The sequence below is a fragment of the Vespa mandarinia genome, chromosome 9, assembly GCF_050613455.1.
Source record: "Vespa mandarinia isolate Hongniang chromosome 9, ASM5061345v1, whole genome shotgun sequence".
Classification (NCBI taxonomy): domain Eukaryota; kingdom Metazoa; phylum Arthropoda; class Insecta; order Hymenoptera; family Vespidae; genus Vespa; species Vespa mandarinia.
The window spans coordinates 6,181,212-6,202,152 of NC_140818.1; the positions used below are offsets into that span (position 1 = coordinate 6,181,212).

The following is a 20,941-nucleotide window of genomic DNA, read 5'->3' on the forward strand; positions in this document are numbered from 1 at the left end:
CAATCGATTATAATTCGAGCGGAAGTTCCAAGCCACGTTCGATTCGTGCGACCGAGCCGAGGGTGCGCACACTTATAACGTCGTTCACAGTGATCCCAACGAAATTCAAGCCACTCTTTCACTTGACAACCCGACCGAATGTTAACCCTGCTTTTACGAGCGTTCTCATTGGTTGCGAAGTCGTTCGTAGACGGTTAATATAATACCAACTTATAACCAAAGCCGAAACCTAGGAGCCTCGATTTTTGCTTTTACGAGCAGGCTCGTTTTTAAAAATTATCGTTATTTTGCTCATTCTCGGTCGAAATAGTTTGTTCAGGGACATATAAATGACCTCTCGAAGAGGTGACAGAACTCATATTCGACAATGGCTTAACCACTATGTTATGGCATTTTCTTTCGAAAAAATTCTTTCCAACGAGATTATCTTAGTCCTTTTATGTCGACGATCAAAAAACTTTTTATTACGATTGAGAGCTATCGATGAGTATCCTTCGTTGAACATCCTTTTTCTTTTTAATAATTAGAAAAGTTTTACGAATCTCTCTGAAGTGTTCGAAAATTTGTTGAAAATAATCTGATTAACTCAATAAAATATCAAACGTAGCTGTAATTAAGAAATAAAATTTTTACAGATTCACTTTATAAGTTTTATTAATTTGCGAATGAAAATATCAGTTTATTCCTGAAGTACAAAAAAAAGTAAGCAGATCATTCGTAAAACTTTTTTCAAAATTTTTTCCATTTGATTTGTTTTCGGTCTTTAACTTAGTTATCCAAAGAGAGTTTATGATAGCCGTTCACAGGAACGCTCGTAAATGGCTAATTGATTTACAGTCCACGCATTTCTACGGATTCACGATGATGGAATTAATGCGGCGGACTCAACGTTCCGTTCTTGACATCGTCAGACAAACGTAGTAGTATTAATACTGGTAGTAATAAAAGTAGTAGGAGTAGTATTAATACTAGTAGTAATAGTAGTAACAGTACTATTAGTAATAGTAGTAGTAGTAATAGTAGTAGTAGTAGTAGTAGTAGTAGTAGTAGTAGTAGTGGGAAAATATATCGACGCGAACATCGATAATACGTCGAAAAAAGAAGCAAGGAAAAAAGGAAAGAACGCTTAACGTTGACGTGTGCCAGGTCTTACGTGCATATAATAATTGGATGTGTGTATGTGTGTGCAGTTAACTTAAAAGTTCGCTAATACTAGAATGGTGTGGTCGTAGAGGAGAGAAGGAGAATTGAGAACGTAAGGGGTGATTATGGTGAAGTATATGGGACTGTAAAGTTTCCATTTACGAGCTTGCATTTCGAGGCATCGAGTAGGCGCTTTTAATAATGCGAAAGTCGTTCGTTGTTATGCAACGAGTGTTGCTTTCGCGAAAACGTACTCATATTTGTACATTATTACTAATCTGTCGAGTGCTCGATAAGTCTCACAAAATTTTTTACTTCACCACCTTTTCTCCTAATCGTGAAATAATTCATCTTATCTGGAAGTTCTATTTTTTTTTCTTTTTTTCTTTCTCATTCTATCTAATCTAATTAAATTATTTATTTCTTACCTATTTATACGCCATAATACACACAAGTAACAATCGATTACTATTATTACATTGTCTTACGTTTTTTTCTTTATTCGACCAAAAATATTTATCATTTTTACTTAACAACGTGTTTACCTTTTATGTTTTTTCTTGAAAATACGCGTTTAAAAAATGCATGACGTTTACTTTCTATTGCGTAAATGAAATAAAAAGAAATATTTGTACATAACATTTACTTAATAACATCCAATCGTTTTTCTAGCTCAGGCTATTATTAGTTAAATCAGAAAAGCTGCCATTCTCGTACTCTCTCTCTCTCTCTTAAAATTATCGTAGAAAGTTTTACTTTAGTCGACCACTCTTTTCATTCTTCGATCTTCGAAAAAGGCTCGCTCGTAAATCACTGAAAATCTCATGATCGGCTTCCCTTTTTTCCTGTTTTACTACCGAGACGACGGCTTCTCGTTGACAGACGGTTAACTTTCGAAATTTCTAGTCCGTTTTATATGACACTTTCTGTGGAAAAAAAAAGAAAAAAAAAAATAGAAAAAAATAAGGAAGAAGAGAGAAAAGTAAGAAAGGGAGAGAATGTAAGCGTTTAGTGCTGTACGATACGATAGCATAACGTTTTTGAGGTCACATGGTAACATGAGGTAGTATAGTATTTACGATCATCTTGAGTTAGGTAACGAACGTTAGAGAGTTCACGAGTGTGTTCAAGGGTAGGTCAAGATCTTAAAGGATTAGACCCTTCGGTTATCGTTCTGGTCAAACAGATGTCAGAATGTATTATGTAAAAGAATTTCATTGAACTGTAGTAATATCAAAGCCATTAATTATATAATAAGTTTTTCACTTCACATTAATTAATTATGATAAGCGATTAATCACATATTAAAATATAATAATTTAATAATGTAAAGTAATTTGTCAATGTTTGGCTCTTGAAAAATTTTACTCGAAAAAATCGAAAAAATATATTCTTTTTTAGAAAGATGTATATAGTGGCAATTAAAAAATGTTAAAAATAATTTTACATTAAAGTCAAACGAATAAATGAATCAAGGATTGATTAATTAATAAGATATGTAAATGTTATTAGAGATAAAATACTCGGTTTTCATTAACGACGAATGATTTAAGTATATTTTAAAATATAAATGAATTAATGGACTCTACTTAAATTTATCTTAATCGAATCCTGCATACAGCGACGCTTTTAAAATGGAAGAATTCGCATTTTATCTGCCGATTGCTCGGATGAATTTTTAAAAGAAAAATTGTAAGACTCGTTTATTCATATATATATATATATATATATATATATATATATATATATATATATATACATAACCAAGTTCTTTTTTTTTCTCGTGTTTGTGTATATGTATATGAGACTTTTATATATTTATATGATAGCTCAAACTCATCGGCAAGTTTAGTATGTTACTTTCTTTTCCCTTTTCTCTCACACTTCGCTCTTCGATTGTGAAATCGTTCGGCTTCTCTGAGTTGGCTTATCCAAAGAATTCAGTTTATAACCGCTGACTCCACTGAATTTTATTACATCTTTCTCTATCTGTTTCTTTACCCTGTTTGCTCCACCTACTTTCTCTCTCTCTCCCTCTCTCTCTCTCTCTTTTATGTTCATCTTGGCTCTCTCTTTTCTATTCTATCGTTTCCTTTCCTTCTTCTCTAATGAATAGTTTCTACCTATTTATCTCTTTTATTTTCGTTCCACAAAACGAAGTTGCTTAGTTTCGACCGATGATCTTACCGATCGCATTCGCAAAATTTATGTATCTACTTTTCCATTCGTTCGACATCGGTCTTCTCCAAACGAAATCGATAATTTATATCTCATAAAATTCAAAACAATGAAGCCTAATGAACGATCAATTAGACAATAAGGAGAGAATAATTAAAGAAATAATTAAATAAATGTATTCATATAATATAATTATTTAATAACTAATGGATATTATTTATTAATTGATTTTTTGTTCGGTTAATCGGTTTTGGTTGAAAGTGTATCAATCAATTCCACAATTTTTATGGAAGTCTTTTTACAAGTACTTTATAAAAGAATGTTATTCATTGATGGGATGGCATCAATTGGATTCACTTAGGTCTTTTGGCTAGAAATATCGTTTGTTCATTTTCAAGATGCATCGTATTCCCACTTGGAAGCGTAAGATAGTCCGGGACCGTTCAACCGAGCGTGAGAGACACGATCGTAGCCTCCACCAAGGTTTCTTTTACAATTTTACGATGTTGCTTCGAGGCAGTTATGCGAATCCTTAGTGTTAGTCACTCGGCCGAGTCTTTATTCTCCAGCTACTTCTCTCTTTCTTGTTCTTTCTGCTTTTCTCTTTCTCTTCTCGCGAGTCACCCTTTGTCTGGTTTGCCATCGACGTCGAGGACGAAGAGGACGACGCCGGCGTTGGCACTGATGCGAAAGTTACGATCCTCTCGTCGTGCGATACAATTCGCAAGACGTAAAGAAAATTCACGGCTTTTAACGGAAGAACGAAAAGCATGACAACGATGATGACGACAACGATGATGACAACAATGACGACATGATCTCTTCTTTTTTTCTTTTGATTTACATTTATCGATTTATCGTTAATATCCTTTATTTCGTATCTTTCAAAATCTCGCAGCTGCATCATTTTTACTATTCTTCTTTATTTCTTTCAAATTAACAATATTATATACATAAATATCTACCTAAATAAAAGAATACAAATTTTCTGTTGAAAAACATATATTTGAATACTCAAAAAGTATATACATATGATTGGTATACATTGTTTTATTGTTTAATATAAACATTAGAAACGTTTACGTCGAGATCTACGAGCTAAAACAAGAAATAATTGATCAGTCACGAAAGAGATGCAACATGCGAGATTTTTGACGAAGATTATCTTGACGTTTATTCGTTGAAAGATGAAATAAAAGAATATGAATACCATTTCGTGTCATTACGAACACAAAAAATAACTCGTTTCTAATTGCTTACGTTGAAATTCTCTTTGATTGCCGATCTGATTTGCACGAAAGGCAACAAAAGATCAATTTCGAGAATTGTTTTTATTCGCAATAACAATCCGCAAAGATTTTTATACGATGTAATATATTTTCTTTTTTTCAACTTTAATCAGGTGAATTGTACATTTATTTCACGACTCATTTTAGATATCGTATTATCTCATGACACGCGACAAATAGATTTTTTTTTTTTTTTATATATATATATATATAAAAGTCCATTTCTAAGAAAAAAAAAATCGCGTATGAACTTCAACTTGTTCGCTCGAAGGTAAATAATCTTCTTGTGTACGACGTGAATCGTACCGATGAAAGCAGGTAATCTCAGTAGTGAGTTAACTGCGTGACGTCAAGCAAGGTCAAAAAAGCAAGGAAGGATCGAAGGGAGACCAAGTAGAAGGGGTAGAAATTCTAGAAGGGTGAATAGTAAGTTGGTCTAGCGAATTGCTTCTCTCTTTTTCTCTCTTTCACTTTTACGATGTACGGGGTTAAATGATCTGTCACTTTTCTTCCTTCTCATTTTTCCTTTTATATTCTGACGAGCCTCTATCGTTATAATAATATCATAAAATATAATATTTCAATGTTGTCTCTTAATAATCTTCGTTGACGTACGTTTAGTTAATATATTTCCTAAATATTATTAGTATAACGTTTAATGTCATTCAAATGAATATATATATATATTATAATGAAAAAAATAAAATTGTTAATTTGTTTAAAATTAGAAAATAAGGTAAAATCAATAACTGTACTTTTTGAATTATCGGAAAAGTGATAAAATTTCATATTAAATTAAAAGAGTTTTTATTTTTATGGTTAGTAAGAGTCTCTTTTGGTTAGCTTTGCGTGTTTAAAATCTTTACGGGTCTTTTTCTTTCCTTTCCCTCGCAATTTCTTCGAGGGCAACGATCCCTACGGCATCTCGAGTAATCCTTAGGGGTGTTGATGGTTTCTAAGTCTTTTTATGTTTCTCTTTCTCTTTCTCTACCTTTTCTTCTCATTCTACCTCGTTATAGAAATGACGAATACACGTTCAAGAATACGAACGGTTTTATGTATAGTGTGCGTGACACCATCGTTTTCCTTTCTGGACCGAAGATTCGTATTACAAAGAGAACACATTTCTGACAAAGTTACGTCGGCTATCCAACGTGTTCAATATACTATACTAACCTTTATAAATTTCGTGATGATCCTTCGAATCAAATGAACAATCGAACCGCCGTCACAACCCCTTCGAACATTTAGCAACGTATTGTGTTACACTCGTTGGATGCTTTTGAAGATTCTGTTCGATAGGTTTCCACTTTCATCTCTCCTATATTTTTTCGTTTTTTATTTTTTCGTATTTTATTTAATTTTTTCTTTTTTCTTTTCTTCTTCTTTTTTTTTTTTTTCCTAAAAAGATAAAAGCGTCATCGGTAATACGAGAAATAATTATATTGTTATATTGTTATATTGACAACAAGCTCGTTATTCAAAGAAAAAAAAAAAAAAAAAAAAAGGAAAGAAAAGAAAAAAAATAAAACTACAAAATATGTGTTGTCTTGCACCTACTGTGCAATCCTTGACCACCCACATAGCATGGTTTTCCTTCTATCTTTCTCTTACACAGACATACATATAGGCTAGCGTGTCACTTTGCTAGCTGGCCAGTAAGCAAGGATTTTATGGGAATGCTTGACAGGATAGAACTTTACTGCTTCAGAAATGTTGTATCTCGTAAAAGCCTGCCACACTTCACAACCATCCCTCTATTCGTCGGCCTCTTCCGTGAAAACTTATTCCGATTTCATCTTAACTATTCTTATAATCGAAAAAGAATTGTCGTTGCTAAAATATTATCATTGTTTACGATCTATTAGATACTATAATTAATGGATGTAGATGTTACGTATCATTTATTTGTACCAACGTTTCATATATAATCTAAAATTATTTAAATGATTCATTGTGTTTAGAAAAAAATATTACATTTTTTATGTCATTGCTATTAATCTTCTTTTCTTTAAAATAAAAATAGACTAAAATTAATGATAAGGTTGAATGAAGAAAACGTAAGACTAAATTCCTAAAAATACAAACATTCTCTAAACTGTATTAGTTTCGTCGACGAATGAATGACAAGGGACATTCTTTCTCTATCTCTCTCTCTCTCTCTCTCTCTCTCTCTCTCCCTCTCTCCCTCTCTCTTCTTCCTCTTTTTCTGTTATCGAAACGAATCCCTCACCTACGTCCAGCCAGCCAAGCAGGCTCCGATTACTCGAGTATACAACGGTATCATTGATACAAAGCCCTGTATCCAAACACGCTCATCCATCCATCCCCTGTTCTAGCATAACGCAGCTCGCAGGCCGTTTGAACGGATTTGTGACAGGCAGAAGAGAGTTGCGAGGGTCAGGGGGCATGGTCTCGTGCTACGTTTATCTCTTGCAACACGAGTACCTTCCTCGACAAACCCCGGAAAATAATTCTTTTCTCTCTCTCTCTTTTCCCCTCTCCCCCTCTCTACCCCTCTCTCCCGCTCTCTCCCTTTCTCTTTCTTTCAATTTTTCGTGAATTTTTCTACGATGCTCGATACGTTCCTATATTTTCAAGAGTATATATTTCTACTACAAATAGCTACTCTTCGTTCTCATATCGTACAGCTCAGCTGTATTTTGCGATTTAAAATTTAAAAACACAATAATCTCCATAAGGATGTATGATATCACGTTGAAATAGATAAAGAAAAAGAAAGAGAGAAAATCTATTTCGTATGGAGAACTATGTTTTTTTTTTTTTTTTTTTTTTTTTTTTTAGAGAAATGAAGCATTATAAATTTTATGTTTCGTTCATTTCAACGCTCGTAAACTGAAATTACGTTTTGAAGAATAAGTATCAGATGATTATCTTGTATTTCTACGGCCAAAGTCAAAAAATGAGTCTTGCACTCTCGTAGATTTCCCCCTCTCCTCCTTAACGAGTCGTATTTTTAATGTACCGAAGTGTTACGTTCCGTGAGATCAAAGGTTATGCCATTTTACGAGGACCTAACAAAGTCGAAGTTGTATTATATCAAATAAACTATGAACGATATTATTAAGTAAACAAGCCATCTCCATTTCGTGCATTCGGCTATAAGAATACACCCATAAAAGTATTTCAATAGCCTTCGTACTATCAACGACTATGTTTGAAATGTAATATCAATTGCATTATCAATATGATTCTGCAAAAAATGTGATCCATATTACCATTGGGTCGTTTATTATTGATAACTTTATTTAGGTCAAATTAATTAAACATTATTATCAATTTTATTTCCCTTAACGATTTTATCGAATTTGTTGGTACTTTCATAACTTTCGATAATCGTTTTTGAAAATATCACAAGTTATAGTACAATATTGTACGCGAAATACATTAAAAATTTTCATGTATATCGATCACAATTTTTTCTCCAATTAATTCCTAAATTGATATGAAATCATTATGTTTAATTCATGATGATAATGATTTTATAGCAGCTGATAGAAACGTAATATGCGCATTAAACGTTAAGACATTTTAATAGAAGCAATAATCAAGTTTTTTAATATATCATATTTAGTGTTTTTTTTCTTTTTTTCTTTTTTTTTTTCTTTTTTTCTTTTTTTATCTTTTCTTTTTTTGCAGGCATCATTACGATATTGTTTGTTCATTCGAAGTTTTCTTTTCGGCTGTTACTTTGATTACAAGCCAATTTTAACTTCCGGTTTCGCATGACTTATCGTAGTTTCGGTTATTGGACACCTCTCGTCGAGTAAAGAGTTAAACTTGACTCCGTTATATCGAAAAGACCCACGTTGAAATTGATATATATATATATATATATATATATATTTTTTTTTTTTCTTTTCTTTTCTTTTCTTTTCTTTTTTTTTTTTTTTCTTTTATTCCCTTTAGTCAACGTCAACATTTACCGATACATGTATTATTCAAATATAATGTTCTTTTTCCTTAAAATTAGCATGTACGAAAAAACACATAATAAAGTGGAATCTGTCCGACATAGTGGTTTCTCTTAGTATGTACCAAGTGTTGTTCGACACAGCAATACAGAAGAGAATAATAGCTTGAATTAGAGAGTTCGATTGGCTCGACATGTAAGTACACATGACTCGAACGTACTTGGCTGCGTGAGCACATGCGTGTCCGGTCGCTTCCGTTACGTCGTATTTATGCGGAAACAATTTTCCAAGGAGGTTTCTTAAGTTGTATACTTCGTATAGATCATTACAATAATTTTTTCTTTTTCGATTATGTCCATGCCTGGTGCATTTATGAATTTATTGAAAATAAATTTCAAGCGAGCTTTTATTTTCTTATCACGAAATATGAAATAATATCATTCAACGATTTTCAATGTATAGAAAATTTTAATAGGTATTTACTGTTATGAATACTGAGTTATACTTAGCGCAAAACCTTTGATATCGACTTTCTCTAACTCCGTTAAAACATATTTCATTTATATCGAATTACTCGAATTAATACAACATTTGACAATTATACAGTCGAGCCTATACCTTTTGACATTTTATACTAATATTTTATATACCTGTTACTACGTGATAGGATAACGTTCACATTTATCTAAACACATTAAATACACATTCTCTTTTAACACCATTAATCTTATTACACGTGCTTCGTTTCCAACGTCAATGACAAATTTCTCAATGATTAATAATTTAAGTTGATGGAAAAAAAAACAAGTGAACCTATTATTTCTATTTGATATGAATGCCCGATCGTGTTTATTCTCGTAATTGTTTACATTTATAACTTATCACAAAACTTTTGTAAGCGTATACGTACATAAGTATATACCTACATATATCGTCTCATTTATTTGTTTATTCACGATCATATTAGATGGAATAAGAGGAACGAGCTCGTATTATATCTTAATGGAAGACTTCATATCAGAGATCTTTCATAAACGAACGAAGCAATGTATGCGATCGATTTATCGCAATCTTCTTGGGAAAGTAAGCATTGAATGAATGACACAATTGTATTTTATAAACATTCTCCTACTCTCACAATCTCTAATATTTATCGTCGGAACTTTTTTCCAGTCAATCGTTTCGAGTAAGTCAAGCAATTCTCGGTTTACCTTCGAGGGAAAGTTATACTTATCAGTTATCTCTTAAAACGTTTACGACGGATAAAAGAATCAACGTAAGCTCTCTTCTTTCACGATTAGGAAAGAAAGTCAATGGCCCATATTTATAGTCGAGTGTCAAATCAATACTTAAGATGGTCTTGATCAAAACATTTTTATTTAAATCAGAACATCTTAAGATTATTGTGAAATTAGATGATATTCATGAAAAAGATTTTTCTCAAGTAAGAAGTGCTTATTTAAGATCAATGGTTATTCTTGAACGTGCTTATTCTCGTGATAGTTTCCTGTAATCTCCTACAATAGAAACATTGAAACATTTCATGTTTATATTAAATCTTGGCCATATTTGTTATTCTCTTTTTTTTTTTTTTAAATTATACAAATTTCTAATAAAGAAAATCGAATGTTTATAATTATATTTATATATATATAATTAATTAAATTATATATATATACTTTTTATAACTTAATTAGACGTTTTTGCTATTAAAATTTTATAGTTTATGAGTATGGTAAATTTTGTTATTTCTTTTATTTGCAATAATAAGTATTTCTAATAATATTACGTTATTGTATTTGCTTTTTTAATTTCATCATTTCCTTTTATATTTTATAATCTTCAAGAAAAGAATTTGATTATTAGATAACAACAAATATTGGCTATGTGTAATACTGTCCATGAAATTTTTTCTAAAGTCTTTGTTTATTTTTTCGACTATGAATTCTAGAGAGCATTTTAAGATCGAACTTAAAGTGACCTTCAAAAATAAAACTCGACTATGAATACGAGCCAATGTTTATATTCTAGAGTGGGCGTGTTCGACTAACTCTACGTGCATTACGAAAATTAGAAGATTTCATTTATCTTACGAGAACTAGCACATTACGATTTATTATAAAAAGAAACACGTTCCGATTTTATTCTTAATTATGTTCTCACATGTTTGACATATTAACCATGATATTCACAGTTCGCTATGAAAAATAAAATATTTTGAACATTATTTTATTTATTTATTACATTACATTAAATCGATTATATTAGATCATTTGTTTTATGACGACTGGCGCAATTCAAAGATAAAACGTGTTAAATTTTCTGAACAATATTGCTTATTGTTAACGTCGATACATGTTAGTTTCCGCAATTAAAAAGCATTGTAAATGCTATTCTTCGAATACAATAAAGGATGTTATTTTCCGAGAACATAATCGCAACGTAGCTACTTTTCGTGGTTCAAAAGTCCAAAGTGTTAATCACTGTGTGACAAATGAAACGTGATATATTTTTTCATAGCGTACGTCGAATTAAAGAAAATGAATAGGAAAATTCTCTTTTTGTAGTATGCATTGTTCAAAAGAAAAAAGAAAAAAAAAATAATAGTCACCAGATGAGAAAATATCGTTACTAAATTTGTTGAGATTTACCGTAAGGTAGTTAAATAAACATAGATGAAAGAAACTGTAGAAGGGTGAAGGGGATTAAAACACCCATTACTATTGTGAATAAAATTATGGAGGGTGAATTTACGGGTGCAGACAAAGAAATAACATTGGATCTATGCAACTAATAATGCGAAAAATATGAAAGAAGAAAGAGGTGTGCACGCGAGAGAGACATAACGTGGTTATAAATAATGAGCCACCGGTATTCGAGTAGGCAACAACACGAGCACATCGCGTTTCATGTTGAAGGAAATGTGTAATAAGTATGGGGTATAAAAGTCTTAAGGCGAAATAGGTTGAGTAAAAAGGGTAGCGTGTACATTTTAACAATATGATTAGTCCGTGTTACCTATGCATACAAAAATCGTAAAATTTTTTAAAAAGAATTTTAATATTTTGACCGACATATTAGACGAATGGTCATCAGTAACATTACTGTACTATACTATATTAACTTTTTTCTTCTTCTTCTTCTTCTTCTTCTTCTTCTTCTTCTTCTTCTTCTTCTTCTTCTTCTTCTTCTTCTTTTTCTGTTAGATATCATTAAAAGAATATATTCTAAAAGAATTTTATTAATTTTCTTTATTTACACCGTCGTATTTTCTCGTATTAATGCGAAAATTACTCGACGATAATATCATAGACATTTAATTAAATGCAATACCATACAATTCCATTCTAGCGGAATATCAATAACTTCGCATTTTTTCAGAATTTAAAATGTCAACTTATTGATGCAAAGGAACGTTCCTTTACTACCGGCTAGATAATATTACGTGTTTCAGAATAATGAAAAGAAAAAAGCGGATATATCGGTTCGTATCAGTAAAAGGATTAATAATGTATTCGGCAAGTTACAATCGTACGAGGAGTACGATAACGTCACTGTGCGATGTAAACGTGACACGAACATATTTGTTCGCCATTACTTTTTGAGCTAGTAGTTTTAAAGCGTGCACAATTTAGAGTCGTTTAATAACAATGACGGTAGGTAATAACTAAAGAATAAAAGGAGGTCAGAAAGTCTTGAAGAAAAAATATAAAGAAATAAGAGAAACGATTGAAAAAAATTTCCGTGAATACAAATCAATGACGTTTTCTTACGGGCTCATTAATATTATTGATGTGTACCATTGTAAAGATACAATACAAAATAATCTTTCGTAAAGACGAGGATAAAATCGTGTTGCCCGAACAAAAGTCACGAAATGCTGATAAATATTCTCTCGTTAAGTAATTCCCGTGAGGAAACATAATGCTGATCTGAAAAGTATTTGGTGTTTGTTTAAAAAAATCCCTCCTTACCCTGAAACCCCGTATAGAGATAAAGGCAATTTTAATTTGATAAATTCCATCGTCAAAATATTAAATCTTTTAAAATGATTGCTTGTCATATTTTTTTGAAACAAATCTTCCAAAAAAATAAAGATACCTAAAGTACTTAGTTTCACGTCCTTATTATTGCTATCCATATTATTTCTTCACGCTTATCCCTTTAGATCAAATTCGAAAGTATTGAAAGAAGCTTCTTCTCTCTCTCTCTCTCTCTCTCTCTCTCTCTCTCTCTCTTTTTCTTTTTCACATTATTACCCATGTATTGTATTAAGAAGTTAAGATAAAATAAAAACTATCTTAGGAACAATCAATCGAATTTATTTAACGATAGTTCCAAATTATAACATACATGAACGACATAATATTCGAACATAGAATAATCGACGTAAGATATCAAATATCTCTTTTAGTCTACTTTTTTGATATCCATCAGTTAATATTGAAACCTAATTTGGTATCATTGATGTTACGTTAAGGAAATAGTGCCTGACGTTAAAAAAAACAGTGCCGCGAAAGGAGAAACAAACAGAGTATATAACGTGTCGTAGTGGGAGATGGTTGGAGGAAGCGGGTAAAAGCTTGGTAGAAGGAGAAAGAGAAAAAGAAAAAAAGATGAAATGGAGGATACCGAAAGTATGGACACACTAGAGACTCCTGTCTCTTCGTTCTTTCCTCCATGTTGTTTTCCTCCCCTCTCCAACCCCTTCTCTACCTTCTCCCTTCTCTCTGGTTATCTCTCAACTCCCTCCTTTTCACCATTTAGAAGGAAGAGAATGGATCTAAGGAATGAAAACTAAAAGAGAGAGGGACAGAAAGAGATAAATAAATAGATAGATAGAGAGAGAGAGAGAGAGAGAGAGAGAGAGAGAGAGAGAGAAAGAGAGGTTTTCATTTGTTAGATAAAAAGCGGACGGAGTAGGGGTTGAAAGCGAGTAAAAAAAAAAAAAAAAGAAGAGAGAAGGGGTAGGTAAAAGCATTCTGACTCAATGCTGTCATCTACTTGACGCCCCTCGGCATGATATCAACGATGAGAAACTACAGTATTTCCGCCTTTTCAATATTATTAGCAAGAGCATGCACGTAGGCGGAGTCACGCCATCATGCTGGTTGCCTATTGGATAACCTAATGTTTAATATATCATGTCATAACGGAGAACCGTTGCTATCATTCCTTCTCTCTTTATCAACTTTACTCCATCCTATTTTAATGCTTTCATCACTTTATTATTTTTTTTTCTTTTGCCTTTACGATTATTGATTTGCGAGAAAAAAATTTATTTAACATAGGTAAGTAAATATTATTATTTACTTACTATATATTATCGATATTTCGAGAGAGTTAGAAGATCGAATAATAGAATTGCGCGCGCAGAGAAGGTTGACTTGTTCGACCGTGTACACGCCCTTCTTGTTCTAGTCCACGTGGTATTTCTACGAAGAATTTAGTTATTCTCTCTCTCTGTCTGTTCCTCTCTCTCTCTTTCTCTCTCTCTCTCTCTCTGCCTCTCTATCGCCCTCTCTCTGTTAATCTTTTTTTAATAGAAAAACATTAAAAAAAAAAAAAAAACTGTCGTTGAACAATTTGACGTCAATGCTTTCGTTTCTTCTGTAGTTCGTTTTCTTTGTTTCGTTTAGCGTATCAGTCGAAGTCATATCATAGCAGAGTAAACTTCGTGCGAGACCAAAATCTAAAACGATAAGTCTTAGTTTTAATTCTGTTCGACGAGAAAATTTCTTTTTTATCAAATAACATGTTCATTTCTGTATCTTTTATCTTAATTAAAATTAAACTAGTAGAAATTATAACTAATGTTAATGTGTGATTAAAATGAAAGTTTATCCCCGTTTTTTTTTTTTTTTTTTTTTTTTTTTTTTTTTTTTTTTTTTTTTTTTTTTTTTTTAACGAAAGCTAGTGAATAATTATTTGTAAATAATGGTACTTTTTCAGATAATTATATTTTAAAAATGTATTTATTTAATAATGTTTATTTATGTTCTCAGGCACCAACGTTGAAATTGTATTGGCACACAGTACGAATCTCCTGCAACGATTCCGATATCCTTGGGATATGTTAACACTAATGTATGTCACAGTGAAGTATGCCGGTGCAAATCTTGACGAGGCTCTCAGACGTATCGAGGAAGGTGAGATATATTATTTATCTATTATATTTTGAAGAATGAATTTGGACAACTAGAATAATTTTGAATAACTTTAACAGTTAAACATTGGATACCGGACGTTTACTCAATATTAATTATATATATAAAGAAAAATTTTTTATTACTCTTATACATTGCTTTTGTTATATGCACTTATTATTCAAAAATTGAGAAGAATTTCGAACGCGACTTTAATAACATTAATAATAATTTATTTATGACTTGTAAGAGGAATTATATAGACTGTTTTATTTATATTTAATGACATAGAAGGTGAATATAGATTTTCAGAAACAAACAAAAAAAAAAAAGAAACAAAAAACAAAAACAGTTATATGTTACTAAATCATTTTATATTGAAATAATTTATAATTTTTTAGAAAATTTTAGAAAATAATTTGTTATTGTCCATATTATCATAATATAAAGCTAATGATAATATTACTATTGTCATTGAAGTTGGCAAAGTTTGGCAAAGTTTCAAGTAAATTTAATCACGTATGTTGGATCATAAAAATAAACTATCTTCGTGCGCACAATGATACTCTTCTCTTAACTTATACCAATTCTCAAATTCGAGAGTGTAATTTACGTAGAACGATCGTATTTGTCAACCCAAAAATAACATTCCATCGTGTACGTTAGCAAATATGTTAATATATATATATTTATGAAATGCATCAAGTAGGATATAGTTAAATCATTAGATTTTATTGTTTTAACAGTTGCATTCCTATTTTAATAAATAAACACACGATGATATTTAATTCAATCTTAACGATGTTATTTACTCCTATATTATACTGCTTGAGTAATTTAAAGTCACTAACTCTCATGATGGATAATGATTGTATGCTCTATTAAAAAAACATTTATTAAACTGTTATTAAACAACTCGCATGGACTTGATTCGCGATCATGGCATATCTTACGATTGTAAAAAACAATTATCTAATACGTGATGAACAAACCTTATGCTTTCCTCTTTTTTTTTTTCATATTTTTTCATATATTTATTTATTACTAATAGAAGAAGGAAAGCGTAAAAACGTTGGAAAATAAACGGAGATATAAACTCATAAAGCGATCAAGATAATATTTTATATGAGTTACGTGAAGCGTAATATCAAATGTTTAATATTAAAAGCCAACGGTCATATCATTTGTGTTAGTTGAAACATAGCATTAGATATGTAAGCTTATTTATTGTACCGCGAACGATTTTACATAATGTATTTTACTACGTAGATATGTGTAGATGTATGAAAATATATAATATAACGTATTCACAGTTTTACTTTAGTCACCAAATATACAGTTCACGTATATAAAGTCAATTCTATAAATTAGACTACATCGTTTTCTATTAGTTGAAATAACATAGACGAGTTTTAGATCAAGTGAGGTTTTTTTAACGAATATTAAATTTTATCATTTTTTACTAGCCACACAACGAAAGAACGAACAAACTTTCTATATACGTTTATATTTCTTTTTTTTTTTTTAATACTTATTTATCACGCCGTTATCAAAACTAAACAATGATTGAGTTAAGAAAGGGTATCTTATTTTGTTATAATACGTGGATGAAATTAATTCGTGCCAACTTCAATGTGATTTGTAATATTTTCGATTGAAATGAGAATTCATATGAAATCCGACGTTCAGTCGATGTGACAAATGTCAAACGTTTATGGATATTTATATCTTCTCTGGAAGATCAGCATTGATTCAAGAATCAATCCACGATCTCTTGAAATTATCATCATTGAAGATACACGACGCTATGAAGATAATATTTTTTTTTTTTGGAATTGTTTTTATCGTTTTCTACATATTTTTATTTAATGTCATTTGATTCATTGGAATATCCCTGCGTTTGATTAAAAACGATTTATAATATATCTACGTCCGTGAATTTAATATAATTACTTTTCAACACGTCAAGATCATGGATGCCAAAGCACAAGGATTTTGACATTGAGATCAAGGTATGATCACAATGCCGGTATCTTTCTTTCTTTTTCTTTTTTTTTTTTTTCTTTTTTTTAATAAAGATACGTTTCCTTAGCTAGCATTTAGATTCCGATCAGTAAGATCCGCCCACTTGACCCTCGGCGAAAAAGCTTTGCTTTTTGCAATTTTGAGAACCGAATTACTTAGTTCTCCGAACTCATCTCCCTTTCTTTCAAATGTGGACGTAAAACCCTCACCTTATACTAAACTATCATCATAATAATTTTAAATCATTACCATTATATTCATAACACTAATTTCGTATAACAGTTACGCGTTTGAAGCTTTATATAGAAATTTCCTGGAAAATTGTCGATAAAATCACTTCGATCGTTTCGTTAATTTTTAACATTAAATTATTTATAGAATTAATAAAATAATAATTTTGAAAATTTCAAAGAATCAATTTGAATTTTAAACTTTGAATTTTAAACTTAAATGGTAAACTATTGGTAAAATTTTTGAAGATTTTTGATTTAGTTAATTCGTTATTATAATGGAGAGAAGCTTACATAAAACGTCGTGGTAAATATACCGTATGTTTCATTTTAAACAAAATAATCTCCGATCATTTTACAAATAAATGTTTCAAATAAAAATTGCTAGGTTTTGTGGGACAAATCTAATATTTATTGCAGCTATTTCATAAAGGTCATACTCTTATCAAGATACGTAAGTCATAACAATTTTTTTAAATGAAAATAAATATTTTCAAATAGAATTAAACAATGAAAAATAACAATAATTGTAAGTATAAATTTACTTTTTTTTTTTTATTTTATAAATTTGCATATAAATGCTAAAATTTCGGTCATCGATTGAAATGATAGTATTGCGATATTCATTCTTGTTTTTTTCAAAAGTCAAACTAAACACGTACCAAATCTGAGTCAAGTATAATAATTGTTATAGGATATTTCTACGATCATTAATGTTATTACTGTTTCCATCTTATTCTTTCCAGAGTAGCTAAATGTTTGGTATTGGAAAATAGCCAATCGAGTAGAAATTACGAGCTGACATTCTCCTCCAACTATGAGATTTATTTTATTCAAGGTTATCCCAATGACAAAGAAAAGAAAAAAAAAATATATATATATATATATATATATATATATAATAAAATGCCAAAGAAATGCTTAATTTTATTTGATTATTCTATATTGTTACATTTATCATGAACTTTTTTAAGCTACCTGTATTTTAAATTATTCATACATATTCTAATTATTCATGCTGTATTTCGAATTATATAATACAATAGGACAATATTTAAATCTATTTTTATTTAAATGTTATTTTTTAAATTATTCCGGGAAACATACAAACTACGATTTTCATTGTCGTTGCGAAAGAAAGATATTGCCATAAAGAAAAATAAAAAATGACAGGAATAAAAAAGTTATGTGTAAGAAAAGAAATTCAAATGTTTCATCAGAAGAATTTCTTTTTTATTTTTTTTCTTCAAGTGATAATTAAATACACGTGTAAGTAATCTATTGATAATTTTATTTATAGTTTAATATCTCATTGCTCAAAATTTCCATTCGATAATAATGATTACCTGAAAGTTTATCGAGTAACAAATTTTGTATATTTTCTAAATGCTCAATCAAAATTTGTTTTTTCTTCTTTTATATTTTTGAATTTTAATCACGAATTCGAAACTTTAATTTCTGATGTGCTAAAATCATCACATGAATTTTGCATAACAAATAAAACGTCAAAATATAAGTACTCTTGATAATATTAAATGATATTTCATATGTAACTTTACGATTAGATAATTTGCCTTGGAATAACGTAATAAATGGTCGTAATAGTTTTTTTACTAAAATATATAGAATTAATAATATCGATTATACAAATTTTTGTTTCTTGAGAAAACATAAGTACTTATTTAAATGCATTTTCATAAAGAGATATTTTAAATAAATTTAAATGAATAATGCAATACGTCAATCGTTTTATGTTAACCATTTTAATGCAATGCAATTTGTTGATAATATGATGGTAAATTTGCAAAAAAGAAAAATAACTGAACGTCATTAAGTATTTCTTATCTGAATTAACATACAAGAAGGTATTTAAAAGAGTATAAAGGAGGTAGTTGAGTTATTCATTAAGACACATGGTTGACTGTCGAATATCAGCTGATAATAAAAGTGAACCAATCATTATATATCACTTCTGTTTCTTAATTAAAACAAAAAAAAAATTATCACAAGAGTAACCCAAGTTACTTCTGAAAACAAATTGCCTCCAAATATATTATTTAATATCGTTAGAACGCTTTCTGACAGTAAAAATAATAATAATGTCATTAATACCTAATATTATCATTATTAGCTTATAAATTATATTACGTTGAAGTAACACGGCTAATTCGTACAATTAAATATATAGTAAAATACATTAGTAAATATATTAATAAAAAATATAATATTTCTTCCCTCCTAATGACGATATATAAATTAATGGAGGAAGTTATTAATATCCAAATGAACGTTTCATCAGCCTACCGTATAACAATAATTAGATATATTAGTATATATTCATCGTATATCATCTTTGATTTTGCAATGCAAACAATAATACAGGATTATTGTTAAAAAATAAGATTGAATTTTTCGTGATATAATTTTTAATTTTACATGCGTAAATTGATAGATAAATTTTTCAACAAAATTGATCAATTTCATAGAGCAAAAAATTTTTTTTTATTATTCAAATCCTCGGTACGAGTTTCAATAAAATAAATTACTTGCAACAATTTCAAATGACGTTGCTTTAGTTTTGTCTGAATTAATTAATAAATTTTTGTTGAATATATTTTCAATGTGAATCTATTTCAATCGATGAAGAATATCGAAATTTATTCCATGAATGATTTAATTTGCACTTGTAGTATTGCAACACATAATTATGAATAATTCCAAGTGTAAACTGCTTCGTGTCAAAAAGTTCATAATGCCAAAGGTGTCTTGACAACAGGCATGTACACTCTACAAGGAAAAACTTCCGTGAAAGGGCTTCCGAGCATTTGAATAACGATCGCCTTGGGCAGTGTTGCATTCTTTCATCATACGATGACATTTGCATTTTCACGAAGCTCAATGTTTCGAGATTTCGTCGAGTAACGTTTCCTTAAAAAAAAAAAAAAAAAAAAAAAAAAAAAGAAAGAAAAAGAGAAATAATAACAATTTATGATAAGTACGTATTACTGCTATCAGTTATTGGTATTGTATGAAAATGAGGAATGATAAATAGTAGAAGTTCAAGAAGAAAAGAAACATACAAAAGACAACAAAGAGTCATTTATTAAAATGGCACATATATTATCAAATAAAATTTTGTTTACGTAAAAATACTAAGGTTTTTTTCTTTTTTTTTTTTATTTTTTTTTTTTTGTTATTAGAAAATGCGCACGAACTTTAAAATCAATTTAATAAAATATCAATGGAATATATAAGAGATCGACGAAGTTCGTATATGTGAAAAGGGAAAAAGAAAAAAAAAATTTATCAAAATATCTATCAAAAAAGAAAAAAAAAAAAAAAGAAACAATGAAGAAAAAGAAATAAATTATTAGATTGCATCGTTTATGACGAGCACGAAGTAAAACGATTGAGAAAACATTTGACCTTGTGTAAGTGCATCGATGTTCATAGCTCACATGCACATCAAATTTGCGTACGAGTAAAGCAACTTCACAAACGCAAAACACAATGATGCACGCCTACTCGTCGATGATAGCTGGCAAACTTGTTTGTAATCTTGCTTCGTCACAGTAAAACGTAAATGAAGTGCTGTAAGTCTTTCAATCGAATAATATTCGTACAAATAATATTCGAAGCGATCTCACGTATTATGATACGAACACTTCTCATTAAGGCGTGCATCGGCAAATCAATTGTTGATAAAACGATACATTGATCACAAATTAATTTAATAATTATTATAACTTCATGATTATATACAAATCTAGTATTAATTTTCATAATGAAATTTGTAAACAATATCGATATATAACATTCAAAAAATAATTAATAATATATTATTCAACCGATTATGAAGAACGTTGTTATTTAAACGATTCTAAAATTAATATCACCGTTACCGCGTCCTTTCATACTCTTTATTTTTGCATAACGGCATAATTGGAAAGTAGTTTGTCCAGTGTATTTAATCCGGTCAAGATTCAATACCCGAT

General features: G+C 29.9%; 1 protein-coding gene across 12 annotated transcripts in view; it reads left to right on the forward strand.

Moving 5' to 3' along the window:
• dsx (transcription factor doublesex) overlaps window positions 1-20,941 on the forward strand; it is a 64,183-nt gene that overhangs the window by 15,896 nt on the left and 27,346 nt on the right. For 10 of the 12 annotated variants that reach the window (XR_014982621.1, XM_035870190.2, XM_085659473.1 and 7 more), the window contains one exon: window positions 14,551-14,694. Coding sequence is in view for 10 of the 12 variants with exons in the window: in XM_035870190.2 (XP_035726083.1) it covers window positions 14,551-14,694 (144 nt within the window). In the remaining 2 variants the exon portion in view is untranslated. Of the gene's footprint in view, window positions 1-14,550; window positions 14,695-14,771; window positions 20,293-20,941 lie in introns of those variants that run through there. The other 2 variants (XR_014982622.1, XM_085659472.1) reach the window with 2 other exon arrangements.